General features: G+C 44.7%; 1 protein-coding gene across 1 annotated transcript in view; it reads right to left on the bottom strand.

The window, feature by feature from the left end:
* Nucleotides 1-16,927, bottom strand: part of Sec15 (exocyst complex component Sec15) — a 23,087-nt gene extending 6,160 nt beyond the window's left edge. Inside the window, exons 1-15 of the mRNA XM_089578927.1 lie at nucleotides 16,695-16,927; nucleotides 16,072-16,237; nucleotides 12,997-13,569; nucleotides 11,014-11,060; nucleotides 10,780-10,900; nucleotides 10,636-10,707; nucleotides 10,365-10,568; nucleotides 10,180-10,289; nucleotides 9,994-10,105; nucleotides 9,846-9,925; nucleotides 9,720-9,777; nucleotides 9,589-9,661; nucleotides 9,422-9,528; nucleotides 8,854-8,995; nucleotides 8,719-8,792 (exon numbers count right to left, since the gene is read on the bottom strand). Of these exons, the coding sequence (XP_089435053.1) occupies nucleotides 8,719-8,792; nucleotides 8,854-8,995; nucleotides 9,422-9,528; nucleotides 9,589-9,661; nucleotides 9,720-9,777; nucleotides 9,846-9,925; nucleotides 9,994-10,105; nucleotides 10,180-10,289; nucleotides 10,365-10,568; nucleotides 10,636-10,707; nucleotides 10,780-10,900; nucleotides 11,014-11,060; nucleotides 12,997-13,569; nucleotides 16,072-16,237; nucleotides 16,695-16,813 (2,058 nt within the window). The 5' untranslated portion in view covers nucleotides 16,814-16,927. The remainder of the gene's footprint in view (nucleotides 1-8,718; nucleotides 8,793-8,853; nucleotides 8,996-9,421; nucleotides 9,529-9,588; nucleotides 9,662-9,719; nucleotides 9,778-9,845; nucleotides 9,926-9,993; nucleotides 10,106-10,179; nucleotides 10,290-10,364; nucleotides 10,569-10,635; nucleotides 10,708-10,779; nucleotides 10,901-11,013; nucleotides 11,061-12,996; nucleotides 13,570-16,071; nucleotides 16,238-16,694) is intronic.
* Between the last annotated feature and the right edge of the window lie 846 nt (nucleotides 16,928-17,773).

Here is a 17,773-nt window from a genome sequence, read left to right on the forward strand (position 1 = left end):
GACGGACACAGACTTTACCTGGGGCTCTGATCACCAAATTCCTTTTCCACGCTTGTCCGGCTGCTGACATCATCCCCGATTCTGGCACATTTTGATCCCGCGGCCCCTACTGAACTCCGCACGGACGCCTGTGGCTACGGGATCGGAGCCGTGCTGGCTCAACGCTCCCGGGGCCCACAACACGTGGTTGCGTATGCTAGCCGTCTGCTTTCACCTGCCGAGCGAAACTACTCCATTACGGAACGTGAGTGCCTCGCTCTGGTTTGGGCTGTAGCTAAATTCCGGCCATACTTGTTCGGGCGTGTTTTTTCTGTTGTCACGGACCACCACGCCCTATGCTGGCTGTCCTCGCTGAAAGACCCTTCTGGGCGTCTTGGCCGCTGGGCGCTACGCCTTCAGGAATATTCGTACACTGTCGTGTACAAGTCTGGACGTCTCCATCAAGATGCTGATTGCCTGTCTCGGTACCCTGTCGAGCCACCTGCTCTCAGTGACACTGACGATATCCCTTCCCTGTTTGGCATTTCTGATCTACACAACATCGCCGAGGAGCAGCGCAAAGACCCATATTTGCAAACCATCATCGAGGGTCTCAGCTCTGGAAGCTTGAAGCGCTCCCTGCAGCTCTTCGTTACTCAAAATGACATTCTCTATCGCCGCAACTTCCGTCTTGACGGGCCCTCACTCCTTCTAGTCATTCCCCAGCAGCTGCGGTCTTCTATAATTGCAGAACTCCATGACCTGCCTGCAGCTGGCCACCTTGGTGTGGCCCGAACTTACGACCGCATAAGGCGCCGTTTCTTTTGGCCTGGATTATACCGTACAGTCCGGCATTACGTCGCCAATTGCGACCTTTGTCAGCGCAGAAAGAAGCCTTCGGCACCACCTCCTGGTCTTCTGCATCCTATAGACGTGCCTGTGGAGCCGTTCCACCGTGTAGGGCTCGATCTCCTCGGACCATTCCCGACCTCGGATTCCGGAAATAGGTGGATCGCAGTAGCCACAGACTATGCCACTCGGTATGCGATCACCCGTGCGCTGCCTACGAGCTGCGCGACCGATGTCGCTGACTTTCTTTTGCACAGTCTTATTCTACAACATGGTGCCCCTCGTCAATTACTCACAGACCGCGGACGCTATTTCCTGTCCAGAGTTGTCGACGACATCCTGCGTTCGTGTTCTACCAAGCATAAGATTGCCACAGCATACCACCCACAGACAAACGGGCTAACCGAGCGTTTGAATCGAACATTAACAGACATGTTGTCTATGTACGTCTCCCCCGACCACAAAGACTGGGATCTCGCCTTGCCGTATGTGACGTTCGCTTACAACACCTCCAGGCATGACACAACTGGTTACTCTCCGTTCTATCTCTTATACGGCAGACATGCCGTCCTGCCATTGGACACACTCGTGCCATCCGCTGACCGTCCCGTCACCGCCTTCGCCCGGGACGCCATTGCTCAAGCTGAAGACGCTCGCCAAATCGCCCGAACTCGGCTCCAAGCGTCCCAACAAGCGCAGAAGTCATTGTACGATAATCGCCATCGTCATGTCACCTACGAACCGGGGTCGCTCGTTCTTCTGTGGTTTCCTTCCCGTCGCGTCGGTCTCTCTGAAAAACTTTTGTCTCCCTACCATGGTCCTTATCGTGTTGTGCGTCAGGTCACCGATGTCACGTATGAAGTTGCTCCTCATACACCTGCATCCTCTTCATGTCCACCACCCACCGACATTGTTCACGTTATGCGCCTCAAGCCCTACCACGCCGCTCCTTTATCACCGGCCTAATGCCGGGACGGCGCTCCTGCCGCCGGGGGTCATGCTACGACGAAGAGGAAGTGGAAGTCGAAGTGGTCTCTCACGTGAAAGGGTCGCACGAAGAAGAAGAGGTTGCTGGTGCTTCCTGCTGGCGTTGGTGCTTCCTGATGCTCGCCGCTAGGAACTATTCACTGATTGCTTGTAAATAAATGTAAATAGTATTTCCCCGTAACAATATATAGGGACGTCCCTCCATCCAATCATAGTCGTTTTAAGCAGGCCAGTGTCATATATGCATCAAAATCAAGCACCCGTGCCAGGCGCACCCAAAGAAGTGCCAGAAAAACAAGCAACAAAAAAGGCTCCCAGTATTGGTGCCGCCCCTTGCAGCCAGATCACCTCTCTTTCTTCCACCATGCTAGCCAACAGTTCGATAGTTTCGGATCAGTCGCGCGCCTGAGGTTACCAAAAACTGGGGAGATCGGCCATGCTAATCTTCGCAAGTCAGCCTTGCATGCACCCGCTTGCAATACGAGTGGTCTGGTGCAGCTGAGAGTATAAAGTGTGTGAGTAAATGTTTATATATATATATATATATATATTACGCGAGTAAATACGTTATTTCACGTGGCAACTGAAGCCCTGTCACATGATAAGCCATACACTTGGCACACAGTCAAAATCAAATTCCTCCACAATATACAGCGAGCTATACACACAGCACTACACTCTCAGCAGGCACTACCTGCGATTCCTACTCATTGCGGCACAGTTTGGTTTTATAATTTGAATGATATCTTGTCAGTCTCATCAAAGCAAGATGACAAGCAGCAGATACAGTGATAATTGAGAACCAACAACTAGGCTACTTAATTTGAATGAGAGATTGTTGGAGACTGCAGAACAAAAAAAGTTGGAGGCTTATCAAGGTTAAGCCCAGTGGATGCGAAGCAGCCTTCGTTTTGCATTCCGCATACACGCCCGGTGCAAAGACGCTGGCGCGGTTGCGGGCACAGAGACTGAGGCGACGGCGGGCGCGCGCCGCTTCATCCCTGGCGTGACGTCACATATCACGTGATGCAGCAATGGTGGCGCCGCCGCCACGTCACGCGCGACGGCGCGAACCGTAGCGTGGAGGCCTCCGCCGGGCGACGTCCGACGGCGCGATATGAGGCCCCATCTACAGCCGGTGTGACGTCATCACGTGACGTCACATCATGTGATCTCACTTCAAGGTCAATGGTGACCACCGCCGGGCGTAGCGCGAAGGCCCGAAACCTACGTTAATATGCTTCGCATAAAACTTTCGCTTGTGGGCAGATGTTACGTGCACCAGACCATAATTTTATGAACTACACACGGTGCTACTTGGGTGTGCACAGAATGGTAGGGATGGGGTCTCTATTAGAGGCCACTTCTAAGAATAATTCACTCGTAATTAGAACACATGAATAACAAAAACCATCACGTTTTCCCACAGCAAAAGTTTACGTCAGCAATAACAGCCAACCCACTTGCTGAATGAACCGGAGAATTTCGCTATACGACTCCAGGATAAAATCACAGTTTCTTTTTGGCAACACCTATAAAAGATAGCCAGTTTCATCAAAAATGCAGTTATGAAGTCGCTTAGCAATTTGACAAGTTCTGTGTTCACCTCTGCTCCCCGTTTTATAATGCTCCCTTCTGGTATGAATCTTTGTTCAAGGTCACTTATTATACGAAACTAATAGCTACAATGAACAAACTTGAGCACCCCTTCAATTACTTTCAACTACGTTATATTGAGGTCTACTGCACTGGGAAAGTATGATCTGCACTAAACTTCTTGTTGCACCTATCTGCCAGCACTGTACTTCCTAGGTTTCTGAGGTTGCCACCTAGCATTTCAAATGCTGACATGCATGGATTATTTTGTTTTATAAGTGGACGATAGGTCAAGGTTCAGGTGCAACCTCAAACATTCTTCTGAGCTGTGGAAAACTTCTTCCAAACTATGTAGTGGACATGTCCTGCTTGCAGTCAAGCATTTTTTTTATGTGGAAGCCTGAATCGTTTAGTCTGGGACGAATTAACATCACAGTGAAGCCCAGCTGTACACCTAGAAGTTAATACATGTACGTCAGAGTTGGCTTCCTTTCCTTTGTTCGAATTATGCGAGTAAAAAAAAAGGACTCGTTCAGCCATCCCCAAGCTGTGTATACTAGATATATGGGGACTAAATGGCAGCTTTATGAACATTAGGCTGCTCTGATTATACATATACTTGCCCTTAGCTCTCCATGTCCACTAACAAATTATGTAGGTATGACAACTGAATTCTCAACATCAACAGTGCACTGAAAATCACTGAAAATTGGCCCATTTTTCCAAGGTCACATTCTTACAGGTTTCTATTACAACAGTGCTATTTGGGTCAAATGAAAACAAACAAGAAAAATTAAAATGCAAAATAAGGTTTTCAGGTAAATTATAAACTTGCACAAGTACATATCACTCCGCAAGTGCAAGAACCACTCTTCGTAGTGATAACCCCATTTGTATCTCTTCCCCTTCAGTTATTCCGTGTTTGTGTCAGTATTTGAACTCTCGCATTTCATTTGTCCTCTACAGCATAACATGGCGCCTCTACTGCAGCACTGCAACTCATTTGAACGCCTTGAGTTTCCAAAATCAAAAAGTTCCACATTTATGTACAGCAGAACCAAGCCATTACTTTCCCGGGCACTGCGTTTTCCCGGCTGCTACATTCTCCTGAGCTAATCCTGTCCAAGCTCCCATACAAACCGATGCAACAAAAACTCTGCTCTTACACTGCAACTAAGACAGCTTTCCCTCATGTTAAATCATGAATGTCACTTCGCGACAATGGTTAACCCAGTGCGGCATTTTGACAGTGTACGTTCAACGTGCGCGAATGGCGACAACAGACCGGCTAAAGTGTCCATGGCGCTTGGATACCACCGTGGTCAGCGGCTTTTGACGAGCTGCACACCCACGCCAATGCCCAGCACACTTACGGACGGCATGAATCTTGTTACGGCTGTTGGTGCAGTTGCATCGCTGCTGAAGCACGAGCATGAATGATTGAAGGCATGAAAATGAAACTCTGCCGCAGGAAAAACCGCGTGGGCAGCACTGTATAAGATGCAGTTAAACGGGCTGGCTCCGAGGTATGTTTCTGTCATCCAAGTTTTCCTTGTCTTAAATATTTAAAACCAGCGCTACAGAACACAGGTCAAAGAAGACACACACTGTGTGTTCAGTAGTGCTGTTTTTAAATAATTATGCATAACAATATGCACCGACTCAGTCAATCTGGCATTCCTTTTTCCTTGTCGCCTGCAGCTTAGAAACGCAATTTCATGACTGTAATAGAGGACTGCATAGGACTCAAGCGACCTCAGTGAAAACGGTGCAGAAGCAACGCACACGTGCCCAACCTTCGCCCACTGTGCACACCCTCTCTCTCTGCGGCCGCCTCCATTCCACCAACAGCTGCTCAGGCAGACTGAGAGCCATCGCAGGGCGTTCAGGACATTCCGTGCATGTGAAGTGCCACGAGAGCTACTAAGCCCAGCAGATTCTAGAGAAGCATGTTCCCTTTACCAGAAGCAAAAAAAAAATTAGGTGAAGATATGCCCTCCTTTTTTTTATGTTCATTTTTTGGCTACTGCGTTTCTCAGCTGGTACGTTTTCTGCCGTGGTCCTGTGAAGAACATAACAGCAGGGCTCCACTGTATATATAATGATACTCTGCCAGGGGTGGATCTATGGGAACCTCTTGGAGGACGTGGTCCCATAAATAAAATGCATTTGTTTGACTTTTTCCACTGAAAAAAATGGCTGTGGCTTAGCTTGGTTAAGCCCGGTAATTGCGAAAGCAATATCCGTAGCTACACCATGGTTCAGCTGGTAGTGTAGCTGGTGGTGGTGCTTGTGGTTAGACTTGTGGTGATGCATCGGTTATACAATCCAATCCAATCTAATCTAATCCAATCCGCGCCGCCCGCGGCGGGCGCAGGAGTTAGGCAGCAGCCACCACACGCGGCCTCGCCTCGCGACGGCACAAGTGCGCGCCGCTCAAGGTCAATGGTAGCTACCGCGGCCTCGCCACGTGAGGAGCTGAAAGTGAAAGTAGTATTGCTTCGCAATAAAAATAGTGGTCAGTGTTGTTCTTCCCCAGAAAATTTCTCCCTCCGGGGCAGTGATGGAGCAGCAGCCTCCCCCCTTGTAAATAATTTACCTGTGATGTGACCAGCACAAATGTTGTGAACAATGTCTCGCCCATCTAGGTTTCTTCGCGCATGAGCACAGTGCCCAGCTTTGTGTTTACATGCTATACAAAAGTCTTCTGTGTTCTGATAAATGTTGTGTTATGTTGGGTTTAGTGCCGCATAAGCATCTAAAGCTATGATGCGCCAAGCTCAAGTGTTCTGATAAATGTTGGAATCAAAACAATATATGTGAGCTACAACGGAGCCTCGAACACATTTCATTACAAGCTGCAGACCTTCAGGACATATGACCTGCTATGAAGTTCCCTCAGAAATTGCGAAGATGCAGTAAATGCTCATCTGCCCCAGAGTGTCTCAAAGTTTCAGGGGCAATCAGCAGGCTTACCAACACAAACAGAAAGGATCTGGTGCCATTACTGATCACAAGGATCAATGTAATAAATGAACCTGAAATAAGTGTTGTTCAGCAAAACAGTTGCAAAGCAAGAAAAAATTCACTATATTTCCATTTTAACTGAAAAATAAAATTACTAGATTGATTGATTTATTACGTGTGGGTACATATGCTTACGAGAGAGCACAACTGATTTTCCAACCTCGAAATTTCTTCCCAAACCAGACTCCTGCCTTTCTGCATAACAAAGTGAGGAGAACACCAATGATTCATGCTGATCAGGTGGTGAATGAACACAGTCCAATGCTAAAATTTTAGTAATAATTTAAAAGTTGGTTTGGTTCGTAGTTTATGGGGGTCTAACATCCCGAAGCAACCCAGGCTATGAGGGTCGCCATAGTGAAGGGCTCTGGAAATTTCGACCACCTGGGGTTCTTTAACGTGCACTGACATCGCACAGTACACGGGCCTCTAGTATTTCACCTCCATCGAAATTCGACCGCAGCAGCCAGGATCGAAGCCGCGTCTTTCAGGTCAGCAGCCGAGCGCCATAACCACTGAGCCACCATGGCGGTTTTTGCCATTTACATACCATAGTTGCAGAAAATAACTACTGAAGTGTCTCTAACGAATGTTTAACACGTGTAAACTGCATGAAAACTTCTGCACATTGTTGGCACCTTATTTTCGTAGGCCCTTGTAAAGTTTTAATCAGTTTCGATTATTGCAAGCTGTTGCACTGACAGAAAGCAGCGTAGCAAGTGGGAATGGCAGAAAAAACAGTAACACACAAAGCTGAAGATGCTGAAAGCTGGACACAAAGCTGAATACAAAAGTACAACAGTCAAAATAACAATCATTCCCTCTGCTACAAAAATTTAAGAAAATTTTACTTAAAATGCAGCCAAGCAAGTTTCAACAGTGCTCCCTGCGCTGGTTATAGTACATAGAAGCACAAGCATGTGCCAGCTTATTAAAAGCTGATTAGAGTATAGACACCTAATTTTTGTAGCATGTTTTCTTCTCTGCAAGGATTTTCTGGACTGAGGCTCTTAACGTCCCGAAGCAACTCAGGCTAAGAGGAACGCTGTAGTGCGGGGCTCCAGATTAAATTAGACCACCTGCGGTTCTTCAACACACGCTCGCACAGCACGCGGGCATATCAGTATTTCGCTTCTATTGAAGGACGGCCGCCACGGCCGAGATCGAACCTGTGACCTTGGAATCAGTGGCCGAACGTCAAAGCCACTGAGCCACCATAATGATATATAAGGCATCAGTATACAGAGATTTTCCGTATTTTACTGCAGGACTTTAAAAATTCCTCTATACAAATTACTGGCCTATTCGAGCGAAAATTCTGGCAACACCATGTGGTGATCCTAGAATGCTAATGTCTGACGCATCATTACAAAAGAAGAAAACACACAACCAACTGGCATCTATACTCCTTTAAATAACGAAGTTGGTAAATAATTAAAAACATTTCTCAAAACAGAGGAAGCCACTGACCACTGAATGCCAAGGCTTTTGAGAAGTTGCCAGCAGCTTCTTTCTTACAAGCTCAGTACTTCGAATTCCTTTCTAAACTACTGTTCTAATTGGTTTGGTTTATTGGGGTTTAACGTCCCAAAGCAACTCAGGCTATGAGAAACACCGTAGTGAAGGGCTCCGGAAATTTCTACCACCTGGGGCTCTTTGCACTGACATCGCACAGTACAAGGGCCTCTAGAATTTCGCCTCCATCGAAATTCAGCCACCGCGGCCGGGATCGAACCCACGTCTTTCAGGCCAGCAGCCGAGCACCGTAACCACTTGGCCACCGCGGAGGGGGGGGGGGGGGGGGGGGGGGGTAGTTTTAATTTAGAGGCAATAAATTTCACAACAGATGGAATGAAAGTGAAAAATGTTCTGTAGTATGACATTTGCGTGCATTGTTTACAAAGCCAAATTTTAAGCTACCCACAAGTAAACTATAAAAATTAGTTACCTCAAGGAAAATAAAGCTGCTCATATTTCAAATAGTTTGTTGCAACATTCTACAGCAAGGTTCCACTTTGCACCAACTGCCTTTATAAGGAACAGCAGTCAGCATCAAAAGCTACCAATGAAGTAACACAGATGCAAGTGAAACATTCACAGCAAGAATTTGTTACAGCAGCAACACTGAGGTTACTTCAGTGCTACTGCTATATCATAATCCTATTGCAGTTACAAACAAATGTAACAAAAACAAACAATGGAGGCTATAACTAAAACACATCACTACCTACTTTCAAGTGCAGCACCTGCAACACCAAATGAATGTTTCTGTTTCCGTACCTGACGCAGTTCCACAAAGAACATCTGCAGCACACCCTCCTTGAACCCTTTCACTGGTTCTGAACTGGCAAACTCTGAAAGGTACGTCAGGGAGCTGTCAGTCATTTCCACCACTGCAAAGCATTTGCTACTCACGTTCACACTGGATGACGTCCAAGTTGAACTGTTGCAAGGCACCCATTGAAATGTACTTGACATCTTCTGAAGTGAGAATGTTCAGCAGAGACGTGGCAAGGTGCTGGCAGGCAGTCATGCAGGCAGTCTGAGCCACCTTGTCCTATGTACAAGCAGGCAAAGTTGCAGATGCATAACTCTCATATTTGCATAGCAGTAGACACATGCCTAACTGAATACTCAAAAGTGACTTATTATGGCCGCGATAAGTATGTCAAGATCTAAATGATTTTCAGCACCTTCAAACTGTTTTCGGCATAAGATTAGTCAAACTGTCCTGCTAAGTTTAGAAGGCTGCAGACATGACATTGTTTATTCATTAAATCTGACAAACAGTAGTCAAAATACAGCAAACTTAGAAAGCTGACAACAGGTAAACATAAGTCAAGCTTAAAGAAAAATGAACAGAGCAGCTGCAAACCACCATTTCTAGCAGAGCCCCAGCCCTGAGCAGGCAACTACGTTTTTCTTTTTTTTTCCCCCTCAACACCCCCCAGAATGATTTTGATCAGTGTAGCACAACACATACCGGCAAGTTCGTGAATGCCTGGAACACATTGTTCAAGAATGCAATCAGGTCCATCATGTAGTTACTGGCCTGACCTTCAGGTTCAACCAAAAGCCAGTCATAATGAGCTGAAAGTAAATGAAAATAGTAGTGACCTCCATGCCATCAGCATTTTTCAGCTCACTCACCAAGTTCCAGGAACTCTCCAATTTTAGCCTTCAGCTGTTCATAAATTTGGTCCTCTGCATCTTTTCGGGCATCCTGCATTTAAATTCACAATGCTCTCTCATTTAGCATGAATATCCACTTTGACACTTACCTTGAACATTGTCCTGCCTTGGAGTTTAGCTACATGATGACTGTCACCACAACAGCGACTGTGAAAAAATACATGGAACTTACACACATTTCATGCATACATCTGCACCTCCAGGCATGCACTCACTTGAAAATGGAGGAGATGAACTGCTCCAAGTACACACTGGCATCTTCAAGGTAGTTTGTGTTTATTGTGATCTGTATCAGCTATTTGGGAAGATGAAAAAGTTATGTTCTTGATAAGACCAAACTAAAGAAGAGCTTTTTGACCTTACCTGTAGCAGACCAACATTCGGCTTTTTTATGAGTGACGAGAGGCAACCACCCAGTGTTCGGGTCAGCAGCAGGTTGGTGGCTTTCCGCACCATATCCTCAACTTCAGTCTGACTGCAAGTACAACAACAAAAGAACAGCAATGGCCATACCTACTATGCTGCCATTTTGCTTCATTTGGCACAAACCTGACATTGAGGTCTTCGGAGAACTTCAGGCATTCCCGAATAAACTCCTTGACTTCATCAAAGATGCCTGGCACAAACCGTGAAAATGGAAACTTCTTTGGGAAAGGTGCCTAGAAAGCAATAACATACACTTCATAGCAATGGATACTAGAAACAATAGGAAAAAGTAAGTGGATCTCTCATACCTGCTCCAAGGCCTCATCTCGAAATGGAAAAATGGCCACCACTTTCTGGTACTCTTCCTCTGTTGCAACTTCAATGGGGTGATAAGAGTCATCATCAAATATGCTGCGGAAAGTCTGAACACAGTGCTTCATCAGAATTTCATTGTAATGCTCTTGGATCTCAAGCAACAAGTTGTGCACCGGATCCACATGGTATCCGTAACTCTGAAAAAATAAAAAGGTGGAACTAAAGCCCGTTCACAGAATATGTGCTCCTCAAGGTGAGCCTCACCCGCAGTGTTTCACTGAAGAGAAGAATGAGCTTCTTAACTTCAAGCATCAACTTTGCTTCTGTGCAGTAGGCCTGTAAGCAACGAAATACTGAACAAGCTGTTCCAAACTAAATGAAAACAGACATCAACAATATGTTGCTCACAGAGTGTGTCCTTAATGCCACTGTTATCTTTGACAAAGCATTCTCCCAAACTTGGTCCAAGTATGCCTGATTCACAAGGCCACTTGCTGTGTTGAAAACGTGGTCTTCAACCACAAAAAATCTGAGGAAAATAAAAGAGAGAAGGCATAAGATTAACGCGGTTATTACCGTACCACACAACTAGCACTACTGTTATTATGACTACAGAGAATTTTCAATGCTCAAAGGACTCACCCAACAATCTCCGCAAAATATTTACGATATCCATCACTTGTCTCATGCTGAAAACGATGCATATATTAGAGAGAGTGTACTCAGGCATGTCAGAGCAGGGAAATGACTCACTAAGCAATTATGAATTCAGCCCCAATTAAAATTAATCACACAAAAACCACTTTAAAGAATTAACTGTCATCATAACTACAGCACAAAACGTGAACCACTGCTATCAGACAACGGGCCACAGGCATTTTCAAGCTATTTTTTTTATAGCTTTTAAGCCCATAGCTTATACTGAACATGTACGCACATTTGTAAATAAAGTGGTCTGGTCTTCAATTCAGAAGTATAAATGCTTCTGTCACCTGAACCTATAGCATTCATTTGTGAATACTGTCCACTACTCCATTCAGTAATGATACCTGGTTTGTCCAAAGCAAATAAAAACTATGCTGCCTGCAGAAAGACTTAACCAAGTGCCAAGATACCATATGAGAAAATTGGAGTTCCACCATATAAGAATGACAGCTGTGCTCTACCCTTTTTTGCGTACTGTCAGCAGCACACAGTTTGCCCTGTGCCACTGTACATTTGTTTCATTTATGGGGGTTTAATGTCCCAAAACTACTCAGGCTATGATGGACGCCGTAGTGAAGAGCTCGGGAAAATTCGACCTCCCGGGGTTCTTTAACGTGCACTGACAACACACAGTACACAGGCCTCTAGATTTTCACCTTCATCGAAATTCAACCACCGCGACCGGAACTGAACCCACGTCTTTCGGGTCAACAGCTGAGCACCGTAACCACTGAGCCAATGCGGCGGCTATGCCACTATACAGATGGCATTTAAAAACACACGCTTGCGAAGGCACAATGAGTTCTGCTTTTTTGTTAAATCCTGTGCTTGAACCATGGAGCATTTTCATTCATTTTGGATAAACTAGGCCAGTGCCATCACAAAACATGGCATATTAATATAAACCTAACATCAGAAGCCCTTACTGCCTGAAATTTCCATACTAACAAGCCAACAGTGTGGCCTGGACAAGTGTACATACTTATTCCCAACAGTGATGCATGAATAAATTAAACAGCGTTTTCATAATAATATTTCAACAAATCACATTAAATTTTAATTTTTTAGCATATTGCAGAAATGTAAAAATGAACAGGTAAATGAATGTTGGACAGAATCTTATAAAGTAAGTGAATAAACTCCATTAATTCTTCAGCTTTCATGCTAAACTACTTTCAGAAGGCTGCCGTAAAGAACTTCCAATAAATGTAGACTCCATGGCTTACTTTATTCAGTGCTCCCTCACAAAAGGTATGCATCCCCTCAACAAGTCCTCATTCTCTAATATGCATTCTTCAGTCTTCCTTAATACCCACACATATAACTCCCCTTACCATGCTCACTGGCACTGTTTTCATCACTTCCATATGAAGATGAAGTAAGCTCTGAATTAGAGCAGTCAGATTTAGCATCACTAACTGGCACAGATTATGTTTCACCCATAATCAACATTCACTCTGATATTACATTCCCAGGTACAGAGAAGAGCTTAGACAGCCAGTAACTATTAAACATGAAATAAAAAATACACCTGCATACCTGTAAATGGCTAGGTACACTCAACTGTTTGTGCTTTGGTTCAATTGACAGAAACCATATAAAAAAAATGTCTTCCACATAAAGACAAACGAGCTTTGGAAGTTACTTGGTTAACTGAAGTTGAACTTGTTCACCCATATCAAGTGTTACTCACCCGGCAAACCATCAACAAATGCATATTTTACAAAGGAACTCTTTTTTGCAGCCCAAGTCACATGCGCCCAAGGCCAAAAGTGCCTAGTCAATTGGAAAATTTATCCCTCCCTACCACTTGCAAAACAAAACACAGTTAAACACAGTAAACCTTAAGCAAAACAAAAGAAAAAGAAGACCACACCACACATGACCAATGCCAAGTATCTTGGGTCAAAAATGCCGCACCATGTTTGTTGGTGGCTGCAGGGCAAGTCGAGCTTGATGCTTCCGTTGTTGCCGGTAATAAGCCTCAAATGTGTCCCGTGCCCCAAGCACGCTGTAGATATGATGGCAGCGGTACACAGGCGAGAAATCTACCAGGTCCTGGGCACTCATATCTTCTTCCTGGTCCAGTTCTTGCTTGCAGCCCTGACTCAATGCCACCTCACCAATGCGGCCTGAATGCTTGCGAATGTTCTCAAGGAAGTCTTTTAGCTCTGACAAGGATGCCTCCTTTATACGGTCACGAAGACGGGGTATGCAGACCGCCATGGACTGAGCAAACCGGTGCTGTGATACTCTTGGCAAATAAGTGTGCTCAAGCTGTTCAATAGTCTTTAGCGCAGGGTAATAGCGACGTTCTTTCATCTGTTCCATCAATTTGGCATAAACATCAAGCACCGGCAGACACACACTTAGGCTCCCAATTGTACAGGCAATATTACTTTGAATGTGACCATACTTCACTAACTCATCAGCCCTCTGTAGAACACGTTTTGCAGTTTCCTGCAGCTCTTGATCTGTTCGAGTAACTTCATTCTGTAAGAAAGAAAAAAGTAAGTTTTGAAAGTCTGTCATTGTGAAGCAGTGGCCAAAACATCAACATACCAATTACAAGGTCACAGGTTCAATTCTCAAACTACAGCAGCCACATCTGGATAGAGCAGTATCTAGAACAGCCATCTAACGCCGCTTTCACAACTACACAACTGTAGCTATACCCCCTCCCAGAAGCTGCTTGCAGCACCGTTAACGGTTCAGCATCCTCAACCAGCATAAGTGTACTTTCCTCATTCACTGTTTCTCTGTAGCACTCTGACTAATGACGAAATTAGATTGGTAGATTGCCAGGTTCACAGTCTACATGTTTGATTCCCAAGTGGCAGCTGCTCGACTTGTCTCTCCATTACGTCTCACAAGAATGAGCCTGTGCTTCAACTTTACTAACGTCCATGCAATGACATTGTTTTTACTTCCAATTACTCTGAGTAGAAGATTAGCTAGTTGTGGTACCACCTAACAGCGATAATGAAACTTTTAGGAAGAGTGCGATTAAGCAAGCAGCTGCATGCTTTGTTTTTGCATGTAGCGTCCCATTTGTCTTAAATGAGGACACAGGACTTTGCATCCTATTAGAGTGTAAAATACAGGTACTATCATTTAGTTACAAATTACTCTAAGCATTAACCCTTTGCAGTTCGAAACTTTTACCTACTGTGTGGCCGTTCTGGTCCAAAACTATTTCACTAGTTTCAGGCACAATGAACGAAAACAAATATACTGTGCAAAGACAATGCATGGAATGTTTATTTTTGGCCTTTCTTTATGTGCCCAAGTCTTTCAATGATATTTGGGTACAACGTGGCGCATCATGCGTAACAAGAAAAAATTGCGAAAGCGTGCAAATCAATCACAGAAAAAAGCTTGTCAGGACCACCCGACAGCATACCGGAACAGTTGTGTTGCATTGCGAAGGGGGGGGGGGGGGGGGGGACTAGGGAACTAAAAGGGTTAAGATATGTGAGAATGTGCATATTTTGACAATAGTAGTAAGGTAGAAGTCGGTAAGTAACACTGGAACTATACTCTGTCATGTCAGAGAATCTCTCATACAAGCTGATAGCCTTGCCAGCAATGAGAGCAGCTGCTGACAAAGTATAGATTAACAGATTAGCAAAGCAGCTAGCTGCAGCAAAAACAACATGAATGTCAGAGGAGCAAAATATTCACGTCTGATTACAGCACAAACAAAACCAGCAACTAGGTATACATACCAACCACATGGCACGTTGTACCAGGAAGTTCAAATAAGTTCCACTGACAGGTAGCTCTTGTATTCAGTCCACAGTGAAAATGCCTCCTAAAAGTTCTCAGGATATTAAAAGCTAAGCTGTTACAGCAGCTGTAACTAAGCAGCACACATGGCTGTCTGGTGCACAGATTTACTCCCCAGCAAAAACAGAACCACCAGCCGATGATGGTCAGTTTATTTTAAAATGTGAAAATTGCCCACTTCACAAAAAGATTCAGTGTCTACTCTGCAACAAGAAGCTAACAGTGGACATTTTCTCAGTTTGTCAAAAGCTACTCTAAGCCTTCCACCCAACATGCAAGCACACAGGCCTCCCAAATCACTTTCACTAATCTCTATTGCTGCTGGCTACAGCCTATTTTTTATCCCCACACTTCCAACTTTATAGGAGTTGCTCATGCTGTTCAGTAATCACACTAAAAATCTGCAACATTTGCTGGTCTACTTTAGAAATAGTTGGTTGGCATCATAAAAAAAACTGGCGTTATTGCTTCATTTCAATATGTGCACAGAATGAGTGACAGAAAAGACATTACCACCATGCATGCCCTGCCATGTAGGGTCTTGCTCCTAGTGTGTATTGAAATGTAGCAGGTTTACATTTCATCAGTTGTTAGTGGGCATCTTTTACACAAAAAATAAAAATAACAATGAAGGAAAAGATGCTGCTAGCCATGCCATCTGCCATCGAAACCTGAAGCACCTGAGCTGCGACTAGCGGGAATAAAAGGACAGGGAGAGGGAAGGAACAGGGGGTGCGATAGTAAGAAAGGATAGGGATAGGGCGGCAATATACACTATGTACAACTACTGAGTATGGAAATACATGTGGGTTTCATCAGTGGCACATAAGTGCCACCTCACCAGTTTTAGCAGCAATGACCACATCATGGCACAAGTTTTCAGTCCCAACAGAGCACATGCACACTTAGTATTCAATAATGATGCTCCTGTGAAGCTATCAACCAATTTCACAACTGTTCAGTTCAATGTCTTGCCCTGTTTTCTGCCCATTTATACACAAACAGATCTAGCTGAGAAGTTAAGAATGATTTCATGACTATACACAACACTTTTACCCAACTTTATCGTAAAAATGGTGTTTCTACAAAAAACAAACTTTAAATATGCACTATGCTGCTGCATGATATAAAATTTACGGGTTGCAGTGCATCCGCCCTAGAACACACAACAGCATCCTCAGCTAAACAGCAAAGTAACAGACTTACTTTCAGTTTCTGTGCTTTGCTCCGCACTTGCAAAAGTTCTCGGATGCAGTCAATAAAGCCCTGGTAGTGGAAATTGCACATTTTTTCAATCTCTCTGTCGTGATCACTGATGCGGGCATCCAACTTCTCCAGGAATTTTTCGTGTTCGTCTCCATCATAAATTGCCCTGTTCAAGAAAAAGGGTAGAGAGAGAAATAAGCGACAGTTCTGAGTAAGTGTACAGCATCTATAAAATACCTCGCAAAACTTCGACCATACTGCACACACCCCCTTTTTGAAGGAAGTGCCCAAAGCAGATGGTCGGTGGCAACATAACAAATCACATTCATCATGACGGCTAAGTCAAGAAAACCCGCATGTACTAGCTACAGTATCAAATGAGGTCCTTTCTCAGCAACAATTCATTCTTAGAGAGCAAGAAGCTGCAGCATTACGAAAGTATGCGCGACTTTTATAGACGACCGATAGGTGAAACCAACATGTAAAGCCAGCACACCTCATCAATACGAATCTGCACTACTACAACAAAAAATTGCGTGATCAGTACACACATACACATGCTCGGGAAGTCTCAATCAATTGGTATACCACAATGAGAAATTATAAATTGCCATGAAGTCTACCTGAGCACCAAACCGACGCTACTCGAGTCGCTCGTTTCGAGCTCAAAAAGGAGATGTTCATGTTCAAGCCGCCCGGTTGTGCATGATTCCGCAGTTGCGTCACCTTTGTTCTCGACCATCTGGTCAGGTAAACAAGAACAATTTACTCATACAGAGGGGCCAACTTGATGGGGAGCAGAAAATTGGAACGGGACGGCGATGGCAACGACGACGCCGACAGCGCCGCGGTGGCATGTAAGGCACACAACCTCTCCACTGAAAGTCCGAAAACGTTACAAAAAAATTGCACAGTACGGGCTATCGACAATCTGCAGTGGCGAAAATGTGTTTCTTTGGCGCGCAATAAGTTAAATTACTTCTAAAATTCTTCACTACTACGTTACGTCACTGACTTCAAAGCGCGAAAGTCAAAGCAGCTGGAATGGAGCTAGCTCACGAGCGCCGTGCTCATGAGCTTAGCACGAGTTATCAGCAGCCATGTGCCATGTCAGCAGCATACAAAGAATTATAGTGCCTAGAATATACTAAAAGAATCATCAAGTAGCGCAGTTGCAAAACATTCAAACATCAAATGGGACGCTTTGAAAAAAAAATATATATATATCCGACGAAAGGCAGCACTGCGTACTTGAACTGTGCGTCTTTACATGGCACGGAACAGGAATTGCGTTGGAATGTGGATAGCGGAGAGTACACAAGTAGCGGAAAGCTGGCGGAAGGAATGCGCAGGTCATTGGTTGCCGACTCTGGCCACAACTTATTCGAGTTCACTTTAATTGCCATAGAGAAACTGATGGTCTACATTAATCTGGAGCCGTCCACAGCGGCGTCCATACCGTATATGTGTCGTTTCGGGACGTTACACCCTACAACAGTAGGTTCCCATAAACGAACTTGAATGACGAATTCTGTAACGAACAAAACGAAACAATTTGGTTGGTTAATTTCAATAAACTCGTGTTTTAAAATCAGTTCAAAACGAACTACTTTGCGTGTTTCTCAGTTAAGACGAACTTTCGCAATGCCCACGAAACACGCGACTACTCACGGATCAAGCGTCCGCGTGGCACTATAGGAAC

Source organism: Amblyomma mixtum, chromosome 3 (assembly GCF_055824585.1).
Source record: "Amblyomma mixtum isolate Tamu chromosome 3, ASM5582458v1, whole genome shotgun sequence".
NCBI classification, from domain to species: Eukaryota; Metazoa; Arthropoda; class Arachnida; order Ixodida; family Ixodidae; genus Amblyomma; species Amblyomma mixtum.